At 40.9% G+C, this 19,293-nt stretch overlaps 1 protein-coding gene across 1 annotated transcript in view; it reads left to right on the forward strand.

Moving 5' to 3' along the window:
- vps13b (vacuolar protein sorting 13 homolog B) overlaps positions 1 to 19,293 on the forward strand; it is a 297,430-nt gene that overhangs the window by 102,339 nt on the left and 175,798 nt on the right. Inside the window, exons 20-21 of the mRNA XM_083910541.1 lie at positions 13,889 to 13,992; positions 15,624 to 15,759. Of these exons, the coding sequence (XP_083766667.1) occupies positions 13,889 to 13,992; positions 15,624 to 15,759 (240 nt within the window). The remainder of the gene's footprint in view (positions 1 to 13,888; positions 13,993 to 15,623; positions 15,760 to 19,293) is intronic.

The raw sequence follows: 19,293 nt of genomic DNA on the forward strand, positions 1-19,293 counted from the left end.
TCGTTCCCAACACTCATAGTCAGAGATTACCTTCCACCATCCTCCACTGGCCCTTAATTAAAAGTTCATCTACTATGTTCATACATACCATGGCCACTTCTTCACTTATTATTTGTACCTGTGCTGCTGTAGTCCATCTGCTTCAAGGTTTGATGTGTTGCCTGTTTGGAGATGGTCCTCTTGTAAATCTCTTCTGACCTCTGGTATTAACAAGGCATTTTCCCCCCAGAAAACTGTCGCACACTGGATATTTTCTCTTTTTTTGGCCCATTCTTTGGACAACCTATAGATTATTATGTGTGAAAATGCCAGCAGTTTCTGAAGAACTCAGACCAGCCCAACAGTCGGCAACGGACCATGCCACATTCAAAGTCATGAAAAATCACATTTCTTCCCCTTTCTGATGTTTGAGCTGAACATTAACACATCCTATTGACCATTTCTACATGCTGTTATGCTTTGAGTTGCTGCCATGAACCTAAACAAGTGATTGATGAGAGTGAAGTAGATGATAACTAAGATATTAAACTTGCATCACTCATTCTAAGACACACAGATGCCTATTGTGCATCAACCTTAGCTGAAGTGTTTTTCACAGCACGATTAAGTAATATTTTGGGTCCAATAGTTAGAATAGCATTTCCTTCAACTCACCTCCTGCTCTTAGGTTTCATTTTAAAATGGTGTGGGCCATTTGTGAGTTTCTCAAGCTTAAGATTGGATTTTTTTGGATTACCTTGGGGTTTGTCTCATCACCATTGCCAAATATGTCATCTTCACTACTCGTTAGCCAAAAGACATCCCAAAGGAAAAAAAATATATTTTTGGCTCGCTGGCCATTGCCATTCTCTCCGTCTGTAGCGTCTCAACATCACATGGAGAAGGAATGGTGCCAGGGTGTCATGAGATGAATCGTCTACAGAGGACGTCCAGGGATCTTGCTCTGTCTGACAAGTTGTATGTGTGCGCTGTCTCAATCAGTATAGTGTGCTTATGTCTTCATATGGACATTTTCATGAGAGCGTGTGTGCTTTCAAACACACTGTTTTTCTAGACGGCAAGAGGGAGATAATTGCACCAAGGGTGGGTCTTTGTCCCTCTAGACGTAGACCGTGTCCTGATGATAACTCTGAGATTAGAGGTTGAAGGATAAGTGCGGCCTCTCTGGCAGGAGCAACAGCAGCTGCTGCTGCTTTTTACCTTCAAAGACTTGTCCTTCCTTTCTCCCTCCCCTTCTCCTGCTTGTCCTCACCATTCCCATATATCTCTCCTACCTTCCCTCCCTTTCTCTTTTCCCTTAACTTGCTTCTTTCCTCCCATCACTTCCTTTCCTTGTCCCTTCTCCTCCCTTGTCTTCATTCCTATCGACCAACAATCTCCCTCTCTCTCTCCTCCTTATCTGTCCTGTTTGTCTGCACTAAGTCAGTCTGTGGAGAATTTCAAGTGTGTTTAGAGTAGTTGAGTCATCACTGCTTTTGTGCTGTGATTTGTTAATGTAGGGCAGCTGATAGTACTTTGGATGTCCTGTGTTGCAGGTGGCCCAAGCATTTTTTATTTGTGTGTGTATGCACCAGCACATAACTGTCTTTATGTTTGGTGTCTGGCTGTATTCACTACAACTTTAATGGGCATAAACACTTCGTCCTTATCATCAGCGTTTGTGCCGATAGGAGTGACATCAGCCAACAACAAGACACGCACTTGGCCTTTACATCTCTGTCAGTGCAACTTCACTCAACAGTAACTAATAACAGGCCATAGATACAAAGGAGTTTTCCCTCTGAAGGTTCAGGATGCACACACGCACGCATTTGCACAAGCATGGACGTATGTAAACGATTGCACCTCTATCTTTGCGAGGACACACAGTGACGTGTTGTATTCCCAAACCAACCCCGCTCGCTCGCGAAGCCATGACCTTTCTGTAACAGGAGGCCTCTATGAATCTAAAACAGCCTGCTACCACCACTCAGAATATCTTTCTCCATCTTCAAACTTCTAATTGTTCTCTTGTAATCATCCTATCTCAGTTTGAGCTAATCCCCACCATTGACACTCGAGTGACCCCCCCCTTCCTGGATGAGGAAATCCAGCCAATCAGAACTAGTGTGTCATCATACTGTACACCCCTTTATCCCTGTATCCCTCCGTCCCTGCATTGCAGCTAAAATATCTCATCCTGAAACCATTAGACCAAATTGCTAAATGGCTCAAATGTGCAACCACTTAAGGCTATGTCTTTAAGAGGAGTAATCTTCAATCTACTGTGGCAAGCAAAAAGAGGATGAGGTGGATTGTGGGAGTGGGAACTGAGAGAGACCCACAGAGACTGGAACTCAGAGAAAAAAAAAGAGGGCGAGCGAGTCAGAAGGAGAACAGGTTAGGAGATATTAGCTATTTCACATTAATGCACAAAATCCCATTCATGGCAATGTGAGAGGCTGATAGTTATTACAGTTAATAGATCAAGGATAAACACACATGCTCAGACTTATAGGATTTTATCTTACACATGCACATGATATACTGCAAGTATACAGTATGACCTGTATTTAATAACACATTAATAATAATGATTTCAGATGACGACTTATATATACTGTATTTGGAATAATTAGAGTTGCTGACTGAAACTGTGTTATACAGACAAAGACATACTGACAGTCGAGCACCTGTAGAGAATAATACTGTCACAGTGACTAACTATCAGGGTGAAACTCTGATCCACTTGTTGAAATCATAAGAATTTTTGTATTAATTTTTCTTTAATACACTCTCACTTGTTATAAGTAGATACTCATTCCTTCAATAGATCCTAAAGGATTTTACAAGAACTATTCTCAAATCTTTGTGATGTAGATTTTTCCCAGGAAAAAAATCCTGTGGTGGACAAAAAAAGCTTCTCTCTCTCTCTCTCTCTCTCTCTCTCTCTCTCTCTCTCTCTCTCTCTCTCTCTCTCTCTCTCTCTCTCTCTCTCTCTCTCTCTCTCTCTCTCTCTCTCTCCTTCTGGCAGCAGTAACAACGTTTTCTTTGGAACAAATATAAGACCTCAGTAGCTAACATAGCAGTAATCAACTGCATATCCATGAAAACAAAATGTTTAAATCCTGGCCATGTTCTTTTATGGATCTCTAAGGAGTGCAGCGCAATAATGCTTTATCAGTGACTACTTATCATCTGAACCTTTGCCAAAATTATTTAAAATTAGCCCAGTTTCACTCATGGACCAAACGAGCAAGTGGAGATACCCAGAGCAGTTGTTTGGGTGACAGCCACACCAGACACAGTGCAAAGACAGGCCGCCCAAAGCAGATTTGACACATGCATATTTCCATGCAAAGGTCACTTTCTTCAGTGTAGAATTTCCAGTTTCTTCAGTGACCCCAAATTTCATCCACAGCACTTTCATCTGCTCATGGGATCATTAGGAATTCTACTGAACTGACAAAAGGCCAAGCTGAAAGACTGAGGGCAAAGATTTTCAGTCGAGAGATGGAAAGACTTGATGGTAATTGAAGACAGGATCTTGTCCCTGATTGTCCTGTTTGCTTCCCATAAAGCTCAGGGCTGAGGAGAACACTGAGGAGGATGACTGGAGAAGGTGGGGTTTTAAGGAAAGCATGTGTTGTGAAAGACTGCTGAATCAACTCGTCAGTTTCTGGTGGAACACAAGGAAAATAATTCAGGAGCTATAGACAAGAGAATTTTATTTATTATTTAAGTATTAAGTACTGGAATTATATTAACTAGGGCTTTCAAACAATAAGTTCAAGTTCAATAGTTAATTTGCAATGTCTGAAATCCTATTAATTTGCAATTCTCAACCATTGTAAGCACGTTAACAATGTACAGAAACGCTTACCAATGTATTTTGGGGCGAGATCAAATTAATGCGAAGAAAGTTACTTTTTGAACTTGACTGTTAGATTTATTTGATGATTTCAGATCAAAAGAAGTGCAATAAGCCTGAGGCAATATAATGTTTGAGTTCAGTTGTTGTTTGTTTTATGCACACTGTGTATTAGGGTTGGGCAGACGAACAAAACGCGCTGCATCATAAACATATTATGCAAACATTCTAAACTGATACAGGGAGAGTGTGGTGTGACACTGTGTGAGTGAGATGCCACAAGTGATTTTAAAATAAAGTCAAGAAGTTATTTAAAGATAAAGAAACATATGGACATTTCAACAAACCATAGCAAACAGGCTTCTGAAACCGTAACAAATATTGTTGAATATTGGTCTGATTTGATGTTTTAGCCATAATCAAGATGGTAAAAACAAAAACACCACATATTGAAACCCATATGAATTCCTCTCAACCCTAATGCAGCCTCTCGGCATAGAAATATTAACAACATGTCATTTGTATGAGCCATACTTAATTGATGTTTTACAAACATTTTTAAACCACCTAAGCCACTTTTCTACTAATCTCCCAATTACAATGAATCTGTTGTGGGATGTCATAAACTTCCCCAAAGTTTCTATTCATTTATTTTGTTTCCATTTCAATCATTTGTTTCTTAATTTATTTGAAATTTGAATTTGGCCAAATCAACACAAATATACAAAATGTCAAAATAAGAATAACCATTTCCAGTCAGACAGTATATTTCCATCAAGGCCTGGTTGTATCCTTTAACTTTAAGTCCAATAAGAAATAATATGTGGTTTTGCACTTTTTGACAAACTATTTCTTTGTGAAAACTTAACTTTTACCCCCCCAAAAAATGTTTAGTTTTGCTTGTGCCTTACAAAATACAGTTTATATAACACTTAGATCTGTTATTGCATGTAGAATATTCAACTCTTCCTTTTGTCTCTTTTGTGTGTCAGGGATGTAGAGCTTGGCCTGTAACACCATGGTATGTCTCTCATCAAGCTGACAGATGCTTGTATTAATGGAAAGTGTTGGAATTTCTGAAAAACCGGCAGCAGCACTACAGTCAGTTTGCCTCAGTTGCTCCAAGAAAGGCCTCTTCCTGTATGTCGTCCTCTGATTCCAACCTTGATTCACTTCTATCAACACAATAAAATCATTGTCGCCTGACTCGAATACGATGATGTAAGACGACACCAAGTGCCGTTGAGCGGTCATTCTTTCACAAGATCTTGCCAGTTACCTGCAGCAGTTAATCCATAAAATACTGACTACATTCAGGTGATATTTCATGTTTGACATAGTAACACAAAACATTACATCTGGTGAAATATTGCCATGGTCAGTTTTTCCGTAGCAGGTCCTGGCCAAGTGAATATGAAGTAAAGAAATTATCACATGTGGTGATGTGCTTCTGGAAACCTGCTGTCATGTCCAGGACCACACTCTTGGCCTGGTTCCTTTTTTTTTTTTAGAGCCCCTCCAACAGGTTTGCTTGTTCACAGCTGCATGTCCCAGGCTTGGTGACCTCTGAAAGGAGCCAGACATCATCCACCTTATAGTGTGAAGGCACTGCACCCACGTCACCAAAACCTCTCATATGAAATATGTGCAAATGACTTGGACCATGAAAAAAATTCTGCTCTGCGTGCCATAAATTATATGTGGAATCATTTCTCTTTATGCGCCAGACAAAATCACAAAAGTAATAATGTCTATTTGGTGTGGCAGGGGTTCACACCAAATACTGTATTTGTACTGTATTTGTTCCCTATTTAGGCCATTTTCTGCCATTAACATTGACCTTGTTGGGACCAGTAGTCCTCATGGAGACCAACTCCTGGTTAAGTTTAGGGCTAATATTTGAACTGTGGTCAGGTTAAGGTTAAGATTAGCCTTAGGCATTAAGTGATTATGGTTATGGTAACACATGGTTGTTTGGGCTGTCGAAATGAATGGAGGTCAGTGAGGTTCCTTAAAAGGATAGCTGTGTGAACTTGTGTGTGTGCCGTTTCACCAACTTAAAGGTCCCATATTATACCCTATTAACCCAAGTTAAACTAGTGCCCTAATGAACATGTCTGTGTCATGCTTTAGTCAAAATATCATAAGGATGAAGCACAATTGCAGTTCAATAACTCTGCCAAAACAGCCCTTTTCAGAATGCTCGGTTTTGTGCCTGGTCATTTACATGTGAATGAGACCCAGGTAAACACACACCCACTTCTTCCAGGGGAGTGTCGATCTGACTTACTATCCACAGCCATACTGTCTCCACTTATCACCTATTTTCATGCACCGTTGTCACAACCCCCGCTCCATATACCCCATAGTAATGTCCGTTTACCCGTTGTTACTGTGTTTCACCGTAATGCATAGGGTGACCACGATTTTGGCTTCTCGCGATCATAAAAACATTAAAATCGAAGAAAAACGATTAATGCGCCGCGCGGCGCGGCGTGTATGTAAATTCCTGTGCTAGAAAAAGACCTTGAATGTACCAGTGTTACTGCGACTGCAACTGACGTGTGTGGATCAATAATATGAGGAGAGAACGTGGAAACACGACAGAAAGGCAGCCTTTGGTTGAGAAGAAATGTAGGACAACATCTACATCTTTCTGCAGTGCTTTCAAACGTGTGCTCTTCATATTATTGAGCCACACGTCACTCGCTAACTGCAGGCACGTAACTGGTGCGTTCAAGGTGTTTTTCTAGCATAGGAATTTACAAACACGATCAACAACAAAGGGCTTGTGAAGCTTGTGAAAATTTTTTTCATAAATAAAATATATCCACTGGACACAAAAATCCTCTGAGGCTGGAAGTTTGTGTAAAACACTGTGCTCCGCTGTGCAGCCACTCTTCCTCCCTCGCCTGCAGTCTCGTATTTCACAGGGACAAGGGGGAGCTACGGTGGAGCTGTCTGCCTGGCGGGGTGCCAACATTCACGGTGAAATGTCCGCACTGTTGTCACTTGGTCGGGAGGTGTAAACATCGCGTGTTTTATCGCCTATACTTACACAAATTGGAACAAATAAAACATGACTGAGTCTTGTTTTTTCACATTTTGGGGACTGGTATGGCCCACTGAGTCCCAAATATAAGTACTAAAAGATTAAAAAGTTGATTTTGCACAATAGGGGACCTTTAACAAAATATATAACATGGAATTAATTTATTTTATTCTAATATGTCATTCACTTTTGTGGTTATAATGAAACTTTATCCATGCGACAAAAAACCAGAAAATATATAAATTAACCCCACAACTAGGAGGGCTTCTGTTTTTCATAACCTCTTTATGGACACGTTAGCCTCAAGAGTATAAGAAACATTAATGCATTATTAAGTAGACTTCATTCAATTTTACCATCTACAATAAGTTCTTTCAACATTTACATCACATAACATTACTTGGAAGCCACACCAGTTAATGACAGACATTAAATTGCTGGACTCCCCTCATGCTCATGACAAACTGAGGGAACTCGGCTTGAACTGCAGAGAAAGCCCATGAGTCAGCTGAATGATAGCAGTGATAAGGAGTTTTCAAGGTAACTATGCAAAACTGAAACTGCCTGTGGGAAAGCAGCAGCAGAAGCAGAAGTCTGTTTATTTTAATGAGCTCAGAAGTGTCTCTCCTGTTACCCTTGCGTTGCATTTGGGCTCATTTGAAGTTCACACAGTGCACTGTATGTCCATGATGGATATGGCTAATGATACATTAATGCAATCAGGACCAGGACTGTTTTGTCTGTCATTAAGAAGTCCAGCTATCTAGCTGACAAGGACCAGGTCACATTTGGTTGTGACTTTAAGCGTTTTCCTTCTGTGTGATTTGAAGCAAGCAAGACAGGAAGATAGTGAGGGGAGGGGGGTGGTGGGGGAGATAGGGAGAGAGATTGCAGCTGGAATCGTCCAAAATCAGGGGCCTGCTTGTGTTTCAGCAGGGGCACAGGCAGCAGTTGTGCAGAATCTGCTTGTCTTTTCAACACCATGTGAGTTGATGTGGATTTATGATGGTTAGAAATCAAAAAGAATGGAATATGTGTGTCTATAAGAGCGTCTTATCAACGTCTGGAGCTCAACAGAGCTGATGCTCTGCTCCTTACAACCCCACATCTGGCCTTTCTACTGGTATACAGTACATGCTATGGATGCACTGTACGTGGGTTCATTTTCCCATGGTCATAAATTTAGTCTGTGGTCTGTTTTATGCAATTTAAGATATGTTTGTACAATCTATTCCAAATGGACAAAGACTGGATCACACAGTAGACAAAACGCACTGGCCTAATTGTTCTTCAGAGGAGTCTATGAACACAAACTATTGCAGTTTTTCAGTGGCGTGATACTTTATTATTGTTTGAAGTGTCATTACATTAGGTGTTGGCATGTAAACTCGTGAAACAGCTCAGGAGCTTCAAGTAATGTTTACATTAAATAACGTTATAATAACGTTGATCATGCAGGCTTGAGTTTTTTCTTAAACGGATAACTTTATGGGTTTTCCTGGCTTTAACAGTTTTAGATGGACACCTTATTGACAATGGCCAGAGTGGTTGGAAACAACACAAAGTTATGGTATTGTGGTGAGCAGAATGCACAGTAAATAAGTTAGAGGAACTTTAACAGCAGACTCTCCAGCATTGGTCAGCTGAAGACTAGAAAACACTGTTTGGCGTGATAAATCTGGTTTACAGTATTGATACTGACCATGCCCATCCACTTGTGACCACAATTTACATCTTCTCATGGAGACTTCCAGCATACTGCTCAGTGTCACGTAGAAAAAGTCCTCTCAAACTGTTTTTATGAACGTGACAGTGAGTTCAGTGAACTTCAGTGGCCTCTCCAGTCACCACAACTGGAGCACCTGTGGGAGACCAGGATTTTTGGCAGCAATATGCAGCTGATACTTTTACAGCAATTATGTGATGCAGTCATGTCAACATGCAGTAGAATTCTTAAGAGAAGTTTCCAACATCTTGTGAAATCCATATCACGAAGAACCAAGTCTGTTTTGAAAGAAAGGGGAGTCTGTACTAGTATGGTGTTCCTGATAATGAACATACAGTTGTGAATTATGTGGTGGATGAATGTGTACATGGACCTTGCAACCATTAATTTAACGTAGAGACATGCATGGTAAAACTGCTTATCCAGACTCGGGTGTATGTGATGTATCCGGTTCACAAGACTTTTCATGTATAGCGACTTACTGGAGTCATCCCATAAATCATACAGATTCTTGGCCAAATTCTGAGGTCTACTCACTTATCATGTAGATTAGGCAAACGATTTAAATACTTTCTCATCATCCAGTGCATTATAAGTTCCCTCTGTTTAAATGCTGGATATCTGTTATTATTTTTCTCTCTCTGAATGTGTCAGTGACTCTTTTTGACTCACTTGTTTTATGTGTGTTTCTCTGTTTCTGTCTTTCTCCATCTGTTTGTGTCTGCATTTCACTTATCCCCCAACCAGGCCAAATCACTCTCTTGCCTTCTTTCTGCATATTACTTTTACAATACCCATAGTTACAGTCAACCTTTATAAGTTGGGTCTAGACTGGCAGCTGAAGGCTACTGTCATTGGGCCGTGTTACCGTGTGCTTATGTTCTCTAAAAACCACACACGTATGCTCAGACATGCATGTAAACTGGCTTCCATTGCAGAGAAATGTATTGGCTCAGAGTGAGAGCAGGCTTTCCGTAGACTGGGGTCTGTTTCCAGTCAAACCTGCCTGTGTCCTTCCTGAGTCCCTGGGCTCCTGTGTTGCAGCTCTACCCTCCGGGCTGCTCAGTTGACACAAGCATGAGAACAGTAGTGCAGTGAATGTGTGTCAGTGTTGCATGTGTTACAGCTTGAAGGTGTGGAAGAATTAGTCTGTTATTTTGTGTATGACAGTGAAACACTTCCCTATGAGCACACACACACACACACACACACAAAAACACACAAACATACGACACTGTCTTAACTTCCTTTCACTTGGACAGCCGAAACAAAGAGTTATCCCTAACCTTAACCAGAACTATTTAATGCCAAACCCAAATCTGAACCAAACCACAATTGAAATCTTAGCCCTAAACTTAACCAGTTCTTCAGAAATTAGGTTCCGCCTCATTAGAACCAGGTTTTAGTCTCCATGAGGACTTACTGGTCCTGACAAGGTCAGTGTTTATGCCAGAAAATGTCCTTAAGAGGTAACAAATACAAGTACACACACACACACACACACACACACACACACACACACACACCAGCAGAACACCTGTCGGGCTGCATGGCTCACTCCAGGACACCTTTGAGTCATGAGCTCATCGGAAAAGCAATTAAAGGCAGTGTAGGCCCCGCACGCTGGCGTAATGTTTTGTTTTGCTACTTGGCTTCGAAATTAACCAAACCTGTCAGAAGTCATCTGGCTGACACGGGCTGGGCTATATTTATTTATTTTCTGTTGGAGAAGCTGGACGCAGGGTCTCGGCACTGCCTCGCGTCCAACAATGAAGTGATTTTGCGGGGGCGATTAGCTGGCTAGGACATGAATCCTCCCCCCTCTGTCTATCTGGGGGGTGGATGGTGAGCAGCCCCCGCCTCTCTCTGCCCATCTGTTATTCTGATGGTGGGGTCATGGCCCTGTCGTTTAGAGGTTGCGCCCTCTGTAACCCCAATCAGGTCTTTGGTCTCTACTGTGGGACTTGATTTTGAACTTGCATTGACCTAACCACTCCCAGTTTATTGAATTTCATGCATTCAATGATTGAACTAAAGCAGGTTTTGTATTAAGAAAAAATTTAATTGTATAAACCGTGATACCTGATTTAGAAAAAAAAAGAAAAGAAAGACGGTATGAAGACGTAAAGAAACATGGCTGATAGATAATTGCTGCTGTTGAACCACAAAAGAAGAGAAAAAAATGCAGCCAGGACCTAAAGGTTAGATGTCTTCTCTCAGTCTAGTAGTCCAATGCTCTACTGTAACCTGAAGACAGATGTCACACAACTGTTAAACAACACCGGCAGCTCATGTCCTCTTTTATTGGTTTTAAGTGAAGAAAAAATAAAAAACACCTTTGACATTAATAGGTCCGCTCTGGGTGCGAGTCAAGGTAAGTGTGTCCTTGCAGATGCATTCACATACATTCTGTAGTTGTGTGTGTATTTACAGAATCTAGACCACTGAGCCGTTTTCTGATGTTTTCTTGAGGAATCATTAAGGAAGTAAGAAAAACACCTTTGTTATCGTTGTCATCACTTTGTGTAATTACCCATATGCCGCCCAGTTAGAGCAGAGAAAAACATCAGTTAACCTGCTGCCGAGGTCGCCCTCCGAGCATGCCAGGCCGCTTCATAGTGCTGCGTGCTTCAAAGGAGGTGTCACTCTCTGCAGTTATGTCAACACAATGATGAAACAAGAACACACAGTGTGGATGGCAAAGCTTTGGTCTTCAAAGCTTCAAGAGCTAGGTCAACACATACTTTGTTTCTGTGTCACTGTCAAACTGGCAAAGAAGGCGAAGAAATGTTGTTTGCTCTGTTAATCTCAAAGCGGAGAGCTTTTTGAGTGCTGTTGTGATGTATCAACATGGTCATGGCTGTCACTGGGAGAAGCTAGACAGACGTGACACACCGCCACAATAAGATGACAGCTGCTGGCACGGCACTGAAAACACTACTGATATGCTTCCTGCTACTTTAGCTTAATTGGCTATTTAAGAAGTAATTTATCAGGTTTAAAACAGTTTAGTTCCTGTTATTTTGCCTTTTTTATTTTGCCATCTTTGTGTGATGTCATAAGATATAAGATGAGGTTGATCGCAGTTTTTCTTTCAATCACATTCTTGCTTAGCGCAGCATAGGCAGTAAACAGTACAGTGCTTTAAATCTGCATTGGCTTTAACTTATAATAATCCTGTGCAATAACCACAGCACAGCTTCTCTGCTTGAGCTCGTTATCTGCAATTAAGCGTTTTATATTTTTCATTTCCTTATTTACCCCGTGATAACTGTTAGATAAACTATCCATCTACGAAGCTATACGATTTATTGCTCTATGACTCATTTCTGCAGAATGTGGTTTGTCGTGCTCAGTGCATCCCATAGCCCACAATTTAGGGTCGTTTTATTGAATACATCTTCACTACATCTTCACTACTCAGCCCATTCCAGGAGTTTTGCATCCTATATGGCTCACGCTGTTCTGGGCTATGATGAAACCACTTGAAGTTGGGCCCCAATGCTACAGCCACAGCCAAAGCCGATTAAGCAGCCACATTGTGGTACAAGAGTTCAAGCCACAGGGCTGAGGTTATGAATCCTCATCAGGAGGAAAGGCAGAGAGGTGGAAGTAAAAGACTGTTAGGGAGAGGTTGTTTCTCGGGGTATATGAAGACAGAAATGGTGAAGAGACACAGAAAAATAAAAATTGATGTTGGATCAAGTCAGTTTAACTTGATCCAATGCGAGTTTTCCGAGAGAATGTTGTCCAAAAAAGTATTACATTCCATTAATAAACCATTTAAGTGCACCTGGTGGTCTGAACAATGATCAGACCTAGTGGTAACTGGTCATGATGTCTCCAATAAGAATGTTGAACTGGCCAGTGAAGCCTCCAGATTGGCGATTTGGCAGGAACCATGTTGACGTTTTGCAACCGGGAGTTCAGAGGCGTCGCCTGCAACAAGGTTCCTATCGGATGAAACAAACTTCAATTCTTACTTCTTGATGGACTTTACTAAGGGAAACCGGAAGACTAAATTTTTCAATGTCCAGTCTGTGGATCAGAGACACTAGGACTGATACATGCTCACAATACCACACCCCGTAGCATAGATACACATGCACTTTAGACTTACCTAGCATACACACGCACATATTTGACAGCATTGACGGACACATTTGTTATCGTTCATGCTTTCAGTCATACACATTTACAGCAACAAGCTCACGGGCCACAAATCACTGAACACTGTAAAAGTGGAGCAAATTGGAGTCGTTTTATTTGCATTGTTCACCGGGAATAATTGTGGAGTGAGTAATTCCTGCCAAGCTGGAGAGCTTGTGTAACAAAAATGTGTGTCTTTGAGTGTGCTTTGGGTTCATAATTGTGCTTTGTCCACACTTTAGAGACACTTAAATGTTAGGCAAAGCAATAGGCTTTGTCATAGGTGAAATGCACACATACATGCTCTCAAACACGCTCAGTTTTGCCTCAGGGCCTGAAACAGAAGAAAGGGTTCTTGTCCAAAGCTCCATTAAACTGCAGAAAGTCCTCGTAGAGCTGAAACATCCTCCTATCGTCATGCTGGGACATTCCACAGCACGCCAAAGACCCCATGCTAATCCTGCCGGCATGGGAATCATTATTGATAGGATCCTAATGCATTACCTCAGGGCCCTCGTATTGTTGGTAAAGATTATTATTTAAGAGTAAACCAAAACCCAAAGAAAGTCTAGAGTTTCACAGAAATTTATCAAAAGAAAATGTTATTCTTGGCTTAGCATGAGACCACTTTGAATAGAGCAATTGAAACAAACAGTGTTCTTTGCTGCTTTCCAACAAGCAGGCTTGATACCCACCAGCAGGTCTTTAGGACACTGTCTAAACAGGAGTGTAAGAAGCTGACACCAGATTTGCCCCAAGTCACTTTCTCTAACTGGTTGTTATTACTCAGCATTGATTTAAGTGATCCATGCAGATGCCCTTCATACTTTGCAAAAACATTTTCATCAGGGGCATCGGAACATTTTTTTTTTTTTGTCTTTATGACTTGTAGTTTCCACTTAAGTCAGTAATTTGGTGCATCTTTTGAGCTGGGTCCTATTCAATTAGTTGTGTTGATCAAACAATTGGTTGCAAACAGTAATGTTTACTTTTTCAAAGGCAAGACAGATGTGCAGTATATCCTCTCCTATTAGTTTATTTTTTTCAAAGAATTGCACAATTGATTTTGTGTTGTTGTTTTCCCTCTCTTTCTCCTCTTCTCTGTGTCTAGGTGCAGTACTGCTGGTCAGTATCCAGGGCATAGCCATCAACATGGATCCAGTCTTTTGCACATGGCTGCTCTACCAACCTTACAGAGGAGGCAGTAGGCAAAAGGTATGTCATCCTCTCATGTTTTCAAACAAGATGTCTCAGCTTCTCTTCCTGGCCCTTTGTGTGCATATTTAAACGTGCAATGACAAAAGTACTTGCAGTATATTCTGGTCTTACATTCAGTCTTTAGTTGCCTAATTTAAATGTGTGTAACTGTGGCTCCCTCCTTTGCCTTGCCTCGTCTGCTGTTTCCCTGCTACCTTTTTCCATGTGCTTCGCTCCCTGTCTTCCATCCAGTCTCTCTTTATTTATTTGACAGGGGTCATGGTGATGGTTATGGACATTCAAAGCTCTGTGCCCACACTAAACACACACACAAACACACACAGACTGCATGAGACATACACTCAGCAGACATTCTGAGTCTGATTGCTTTGGATATTGTACAGGTTCACCCCATAAAGGCACATAAATATATATATATATATATATAGTACTTGAGAGTATCATATTATAATATTTTTTATATTGTTAGTTTTTTTTTCTCTCTCTCAAAAAGATGCTGTGTTTCTTCACTCCTGCAATTTCGAAGTTGGCATGTGCGTGGGTGTGAGTGAGAAACAAAGAGAGAGGGAGTTAATTGCACCAACTCCTCACTCTGGAGGTTATTGCTGTACGGGGTTAAACACATGTCGGGTGTTGGACAACAGCCAGTGTGAACGACACAGAATTGGCTGGTCTGTCTGTGTGTGTGTGTGTGTGTGTGTGTGTGTGTGTGTGTGTGTGCGTGTGCGTGTGTGGACATGCTGCAGCAAACATGTGGGTGTGTGTGTGCCTGCGTTCATTGGTTTGTTTCTGTAAGACCATATACCACAGCTGCCTGTCAAGGCCTTCTCAAGGCCTGGCTTAGACACGATTTCCAGCTGAAGGCCATTTAACAGCCTGTGAAGGACAGAGGAGAGGACACTGACTGGTTAGGGGCAGGAAATAATAATGAGAATGCAGAAAGATGGACAGAGAAACTGGCATTCAGAGGCAGGGATAAAGGGAGCACATGCATTTTGAAGGAAATTATGACCGCACAAAAACAGATTATAGAAAATAGAAGAACACCTGTAAAGTTAATGAGAAGTAGTGTGTGTGCGTGCGTGCGTGCGTGCGTGTCTGTGTGTCTGTGTCTGTGTGTGCGTACTGCATGTACTGCACCATAGCCAAGTGGTGCTACTGGCTGATGCTAATGGGGTTTCCTTATTTCAAACCAATCCTCACGTATTCTGTCTGTCAGCCACCTCTGTGTGTGTGTGTGGCGTGCGTGTGTGGTGTGTGCATGTGTGTGTGGTGTGTGTGCATGTGTGTGTTTTGCCTGCCAGGAGCATGGGAGACTGCTCAAAAAAACAGGGAGCTGTCACTAGTCCCTGTTGGTCTTGGATATCTCAGTTGTGTTCCACTGCATTTTTCTTATTCTCTCTCTCTGCCTCCTGTCTGTCTGTCTTGCTCTAAATTATACATATATACTGCCTTGTGTTTCCTGATCAACCCACATCTTTAATGGTGTTCACATATTTCATACCCATACAGCTGAAAACATCATATTTTTTGCAGTGGCACATTTTATGGAAGCACAATAATGCAATTACATATTTACTTCCCATATGGCTTCATAGGTCCTCAGTGATTCTGTGATGTCATTACAGAATCATCCAGGTCCAGCTTCAATGGCCAAGAGGAGAGAGGATGAGATGTCAGTAGGGAGCACACCTTTGGCCAAACAGCCCTCCAATCAGGCCTCAGACTACGCCAGCAGCCCAGTCAAAAGCAAGACAGTCACAGGTAGGTTTCCTGAGCCCAAGCTATGCCATAGATAATCACTGTGACATTGCACATCATACAATTTCAGAGGTTTACACACATAACGGGAATAGGATTGGCCCCAGGCGAAGTAAAATACCATCTGTGTTTTTATGTAAACATCAATATGTTTTTCAGTAGCGGAACAGCTGTAATTTACTGTATTTAACGTTGTTTCTATGCAATGATGCTATGTTACTATGTTGTTACATAACATAACGGCAGGTTGGACACCACATATATAAGCACGTCCTTCTCTGGTTTTCCTCTGATGCTGTGTGGGCTATGGATGCCCAGAATCAGCAAGCGACTTGGCCGAGCGTTGTGGAGCTTTTCGCAGAGCCAGATTTCCACTTTCTGGAAGACCCTCTGCTCAGAATAAACATCAGCATACACACACATGAACAATTCTAAAGAATATACCATATTATTATGCATTACCTATTAACAAACATGCTCATTCGAGCAGGTAAGATTATACATGTACATACAACATGCCACAGATGGTCACTCACGTGGTCATGTGGAATTACTTACTTAGATTCTTTCCAGCGTTTTCCAAATCGATGTGGTCTCTAAGTAGGAAACTCTGAACTCTTTGGATGGAGATTGACAAATTTGAGAAACAGCGAAGAGGAGAGCAGAGAGCACGATGGATGTTGTTTCAAAACTTATGAAGGATGTGAGGGCTTTCTTTAGTGTCAGGAACACACAGCGAAGCATACCAGCAGCATCAGTAATCTTGTTAGTGTTGGTTTTAGGAGGACAGGTTAATGCTCTGCACTTTATGTTTTTATACAACTGATAAAGTATACAAATGTGGTGCAAAGAAATTCATTGGGTTGGTATGTCATCAGGGTGAGGAATCTGGTAACCAATTGTATTCGCACGCACGCACGCACGCACACACACGCAGTACATGTGTATTTGTAGACTCCTACCTGGGAGAATAGCAGGAGACATCATTGTTAAGGAGCTGTCCATGACACAATGCAGAGCCTTACTCACTGTGCAAATGGTTTTCATTTAATACTCATGTGGTTATTTATAAACTTAATAGCCCACATTGTCATGCAGCTTTATAGATATTTAATTAATGTGATCCAATAGAACGTATTGGCTTGCTTTATTTAACTGAACTAGTCACAAAGTTTGAAAAATGAATAAATAAATATGTTTAAAGGCCTGGCCAGCCTGTTGTTTGATCCTCTCAGTGTTTAGGTTCCAGGTTCTCCAAACACTAAAACGGTTGAAACAATTTCTGCCAAAGCTTTGCAGTGACGTGTCAGGGGAAATAGGCAAGTGGTGGTCCTTTTTCTTCCTTTTTAAGTTCCTGGGAAATGTGCTCCCAACAGGAGTGATAATTCCCTGTTTTGGATGACGCTATGCTGTAGCTGTAAATAACATTACGTGTATGACGTTCCCCCATGTCAAATGTTTTGATAGGAAAAATGCTCCTTTGACATTTCAGAGTCTAAAAAAAGCGCCATTAAAGTTCTTTCCTTGCCTTCTTTAAAATCTCATAGTTAAATTGTCACACTGCCTTTTCCTCCTCGTTTTACCACTGTTCCTTTTTCATCCAATACGCGCTAATGGCTTTTCCACACGGCAGCATCTTTGCTTACTCACATCTCAGCAGTATATTCTCTCATTACGGGTTGTCAGTAAACAGTCGCCTTGGCTCCAACATCAGGCTGTAGCTTGTCAGCAACACTCAGCTGACGAGAGTACTGTGACTTTTCTTTCTTAGCCATGCTGTTTGTATATTTTTCATTCTGTCTCACATGAGTGAAAACAAAGGTGGATAATCGAATTAATCAGTCACACACATTTAAATACATTTATACAGTGCTGGCATCAAATGTTATGGGGACAGCACATCTGGGCACAAAGTGTACATTTGAGTGTTTAGAATTAGATGTATTTGTATATGGCATATAATTTTTTTGGGATGCATTAGTTAGTAAGACACATGTACAGTATCAGACCTAAACTCTTTCTTATATAAATATTTCTCTTTTACAGTAAAAACAACATGCTAAGTGTATTTCGTAAGAAGTTTAGTGTTTCTTCTCCAACACACTGGCACAAAGCGTCAAAGTAAATGAATAGCATCTTCTCTGCAAATGACTGCAGTGTTATAAGAGTAGATGTAATGAAACGTTACAAATTGTTTCCGTGAGCAATCTGAAAAAGAAAAGGTTAGAGGCATTTGACCCTGTGGTTTTAATCATTGTGAAACAATACGCCTACTTGCAGTCAGAAGATCTTGATAAACTGCAGCGAAACACCAGAGATTACGGCATCGCAGGTACTGTTTTCATCATTCCACATCTCCAGTTTCACCTCCATGTGACACAATAGTGTATCCTTCCTGCAGTTAACTATGTTGTTTTTCTATATGCAAAGAAGATTTTATGTTGAAAAATAGGAACTCTTCAGGTCTTGGGTTGTTGGATTGTGGTGATACTTGATTCATTGTTTTAGATTCATGAATCCAAGTCCTGTTCCACCTCATTTTTCCTACTAATCCATTGTTCCTGTGATTAATTGGGAGGATAATGAATGGGAAGTTAATTCTATATATTCTACAAGGTTTTTAACCCATGCCTTTTAATCATAGTTGTTTTATTCTGATCTTCTTTAATTACTATTTACAGACACAGTTTAGAAAAAAGAAAAATCACCCAAATAAAAACATTCCTCTCCGTTGACATCATAACTGAACACTGTTTAAAAATGTGAAATATCAGAACCACGATTAACCACAGCTCCTAAATACTTCAAGGTCATGGGAATAACATATGTGGATTCTGTGGATTTTCCCTCATCGCCGAGGCATTTCACGTGAAGAGCTGCTGACATCTAACATGTTATGATTAGAATTAGGCTATCTAAAGATGATTTATTAATTACTTTACCATGTGTGAAGCACACTGTGAATAAGGAGCGGGGTGTTTGAACAGGATGGAGATGATTGGATCTGGTCAAGTTGTTTTGTTAAAAAACTAAGCTCTTAAAAACAACTTTGTTATTAGTGTATCATTGTGTTTGTACTTTGTTGACCGTTAAATCGACATAAAAGTAAAAGCATCAGATCTCTTATATCTAATGGCCACATGTTTACCACAGGATATCTGATACAGCTATTAAGCTTTTGTTGAATCAATAAGCCATAATGTTTTACAAAAAGGTAAAGCTGTTGCAAATGTAGTTGAGTTGAGGTCTTGAGGTGTCCTGAGTCTGCAACACTTAAGATTTTGTGCTCCAGGATACTCACTGTGTTGGCCTCCGCTACTATAAGACACTGAGGCCCACAATGTCTCAGCTAACCATGCATTCAAGTGGTAAATTTGAAAATATAAGTTAATAACTCACATGTCCAGCATATGGTTGTTTGAAATACTCTTATGAGATTAAATGACCTAATGTGTTGAATGTATGGAATATTCATGTGGAATGGTGTTATGTTCCACTTGATTATAACCTGGCACCAGCAGTCAGTTTTCAGTGCCT

The sequence above is a fragment of the Microchirus variegatus genome (assembly GCF_963457635.1).
Source record: "Microchirus variegatus genome assembly, chromosome: 1".
Taxonomy (NCBI): domain Eukaryota; kingdom Metazoa; phylum Chordata; class Actinopteri; order Pleuronectiformes; family Soleidae; genus Microchirus; species Microchirus variegatus.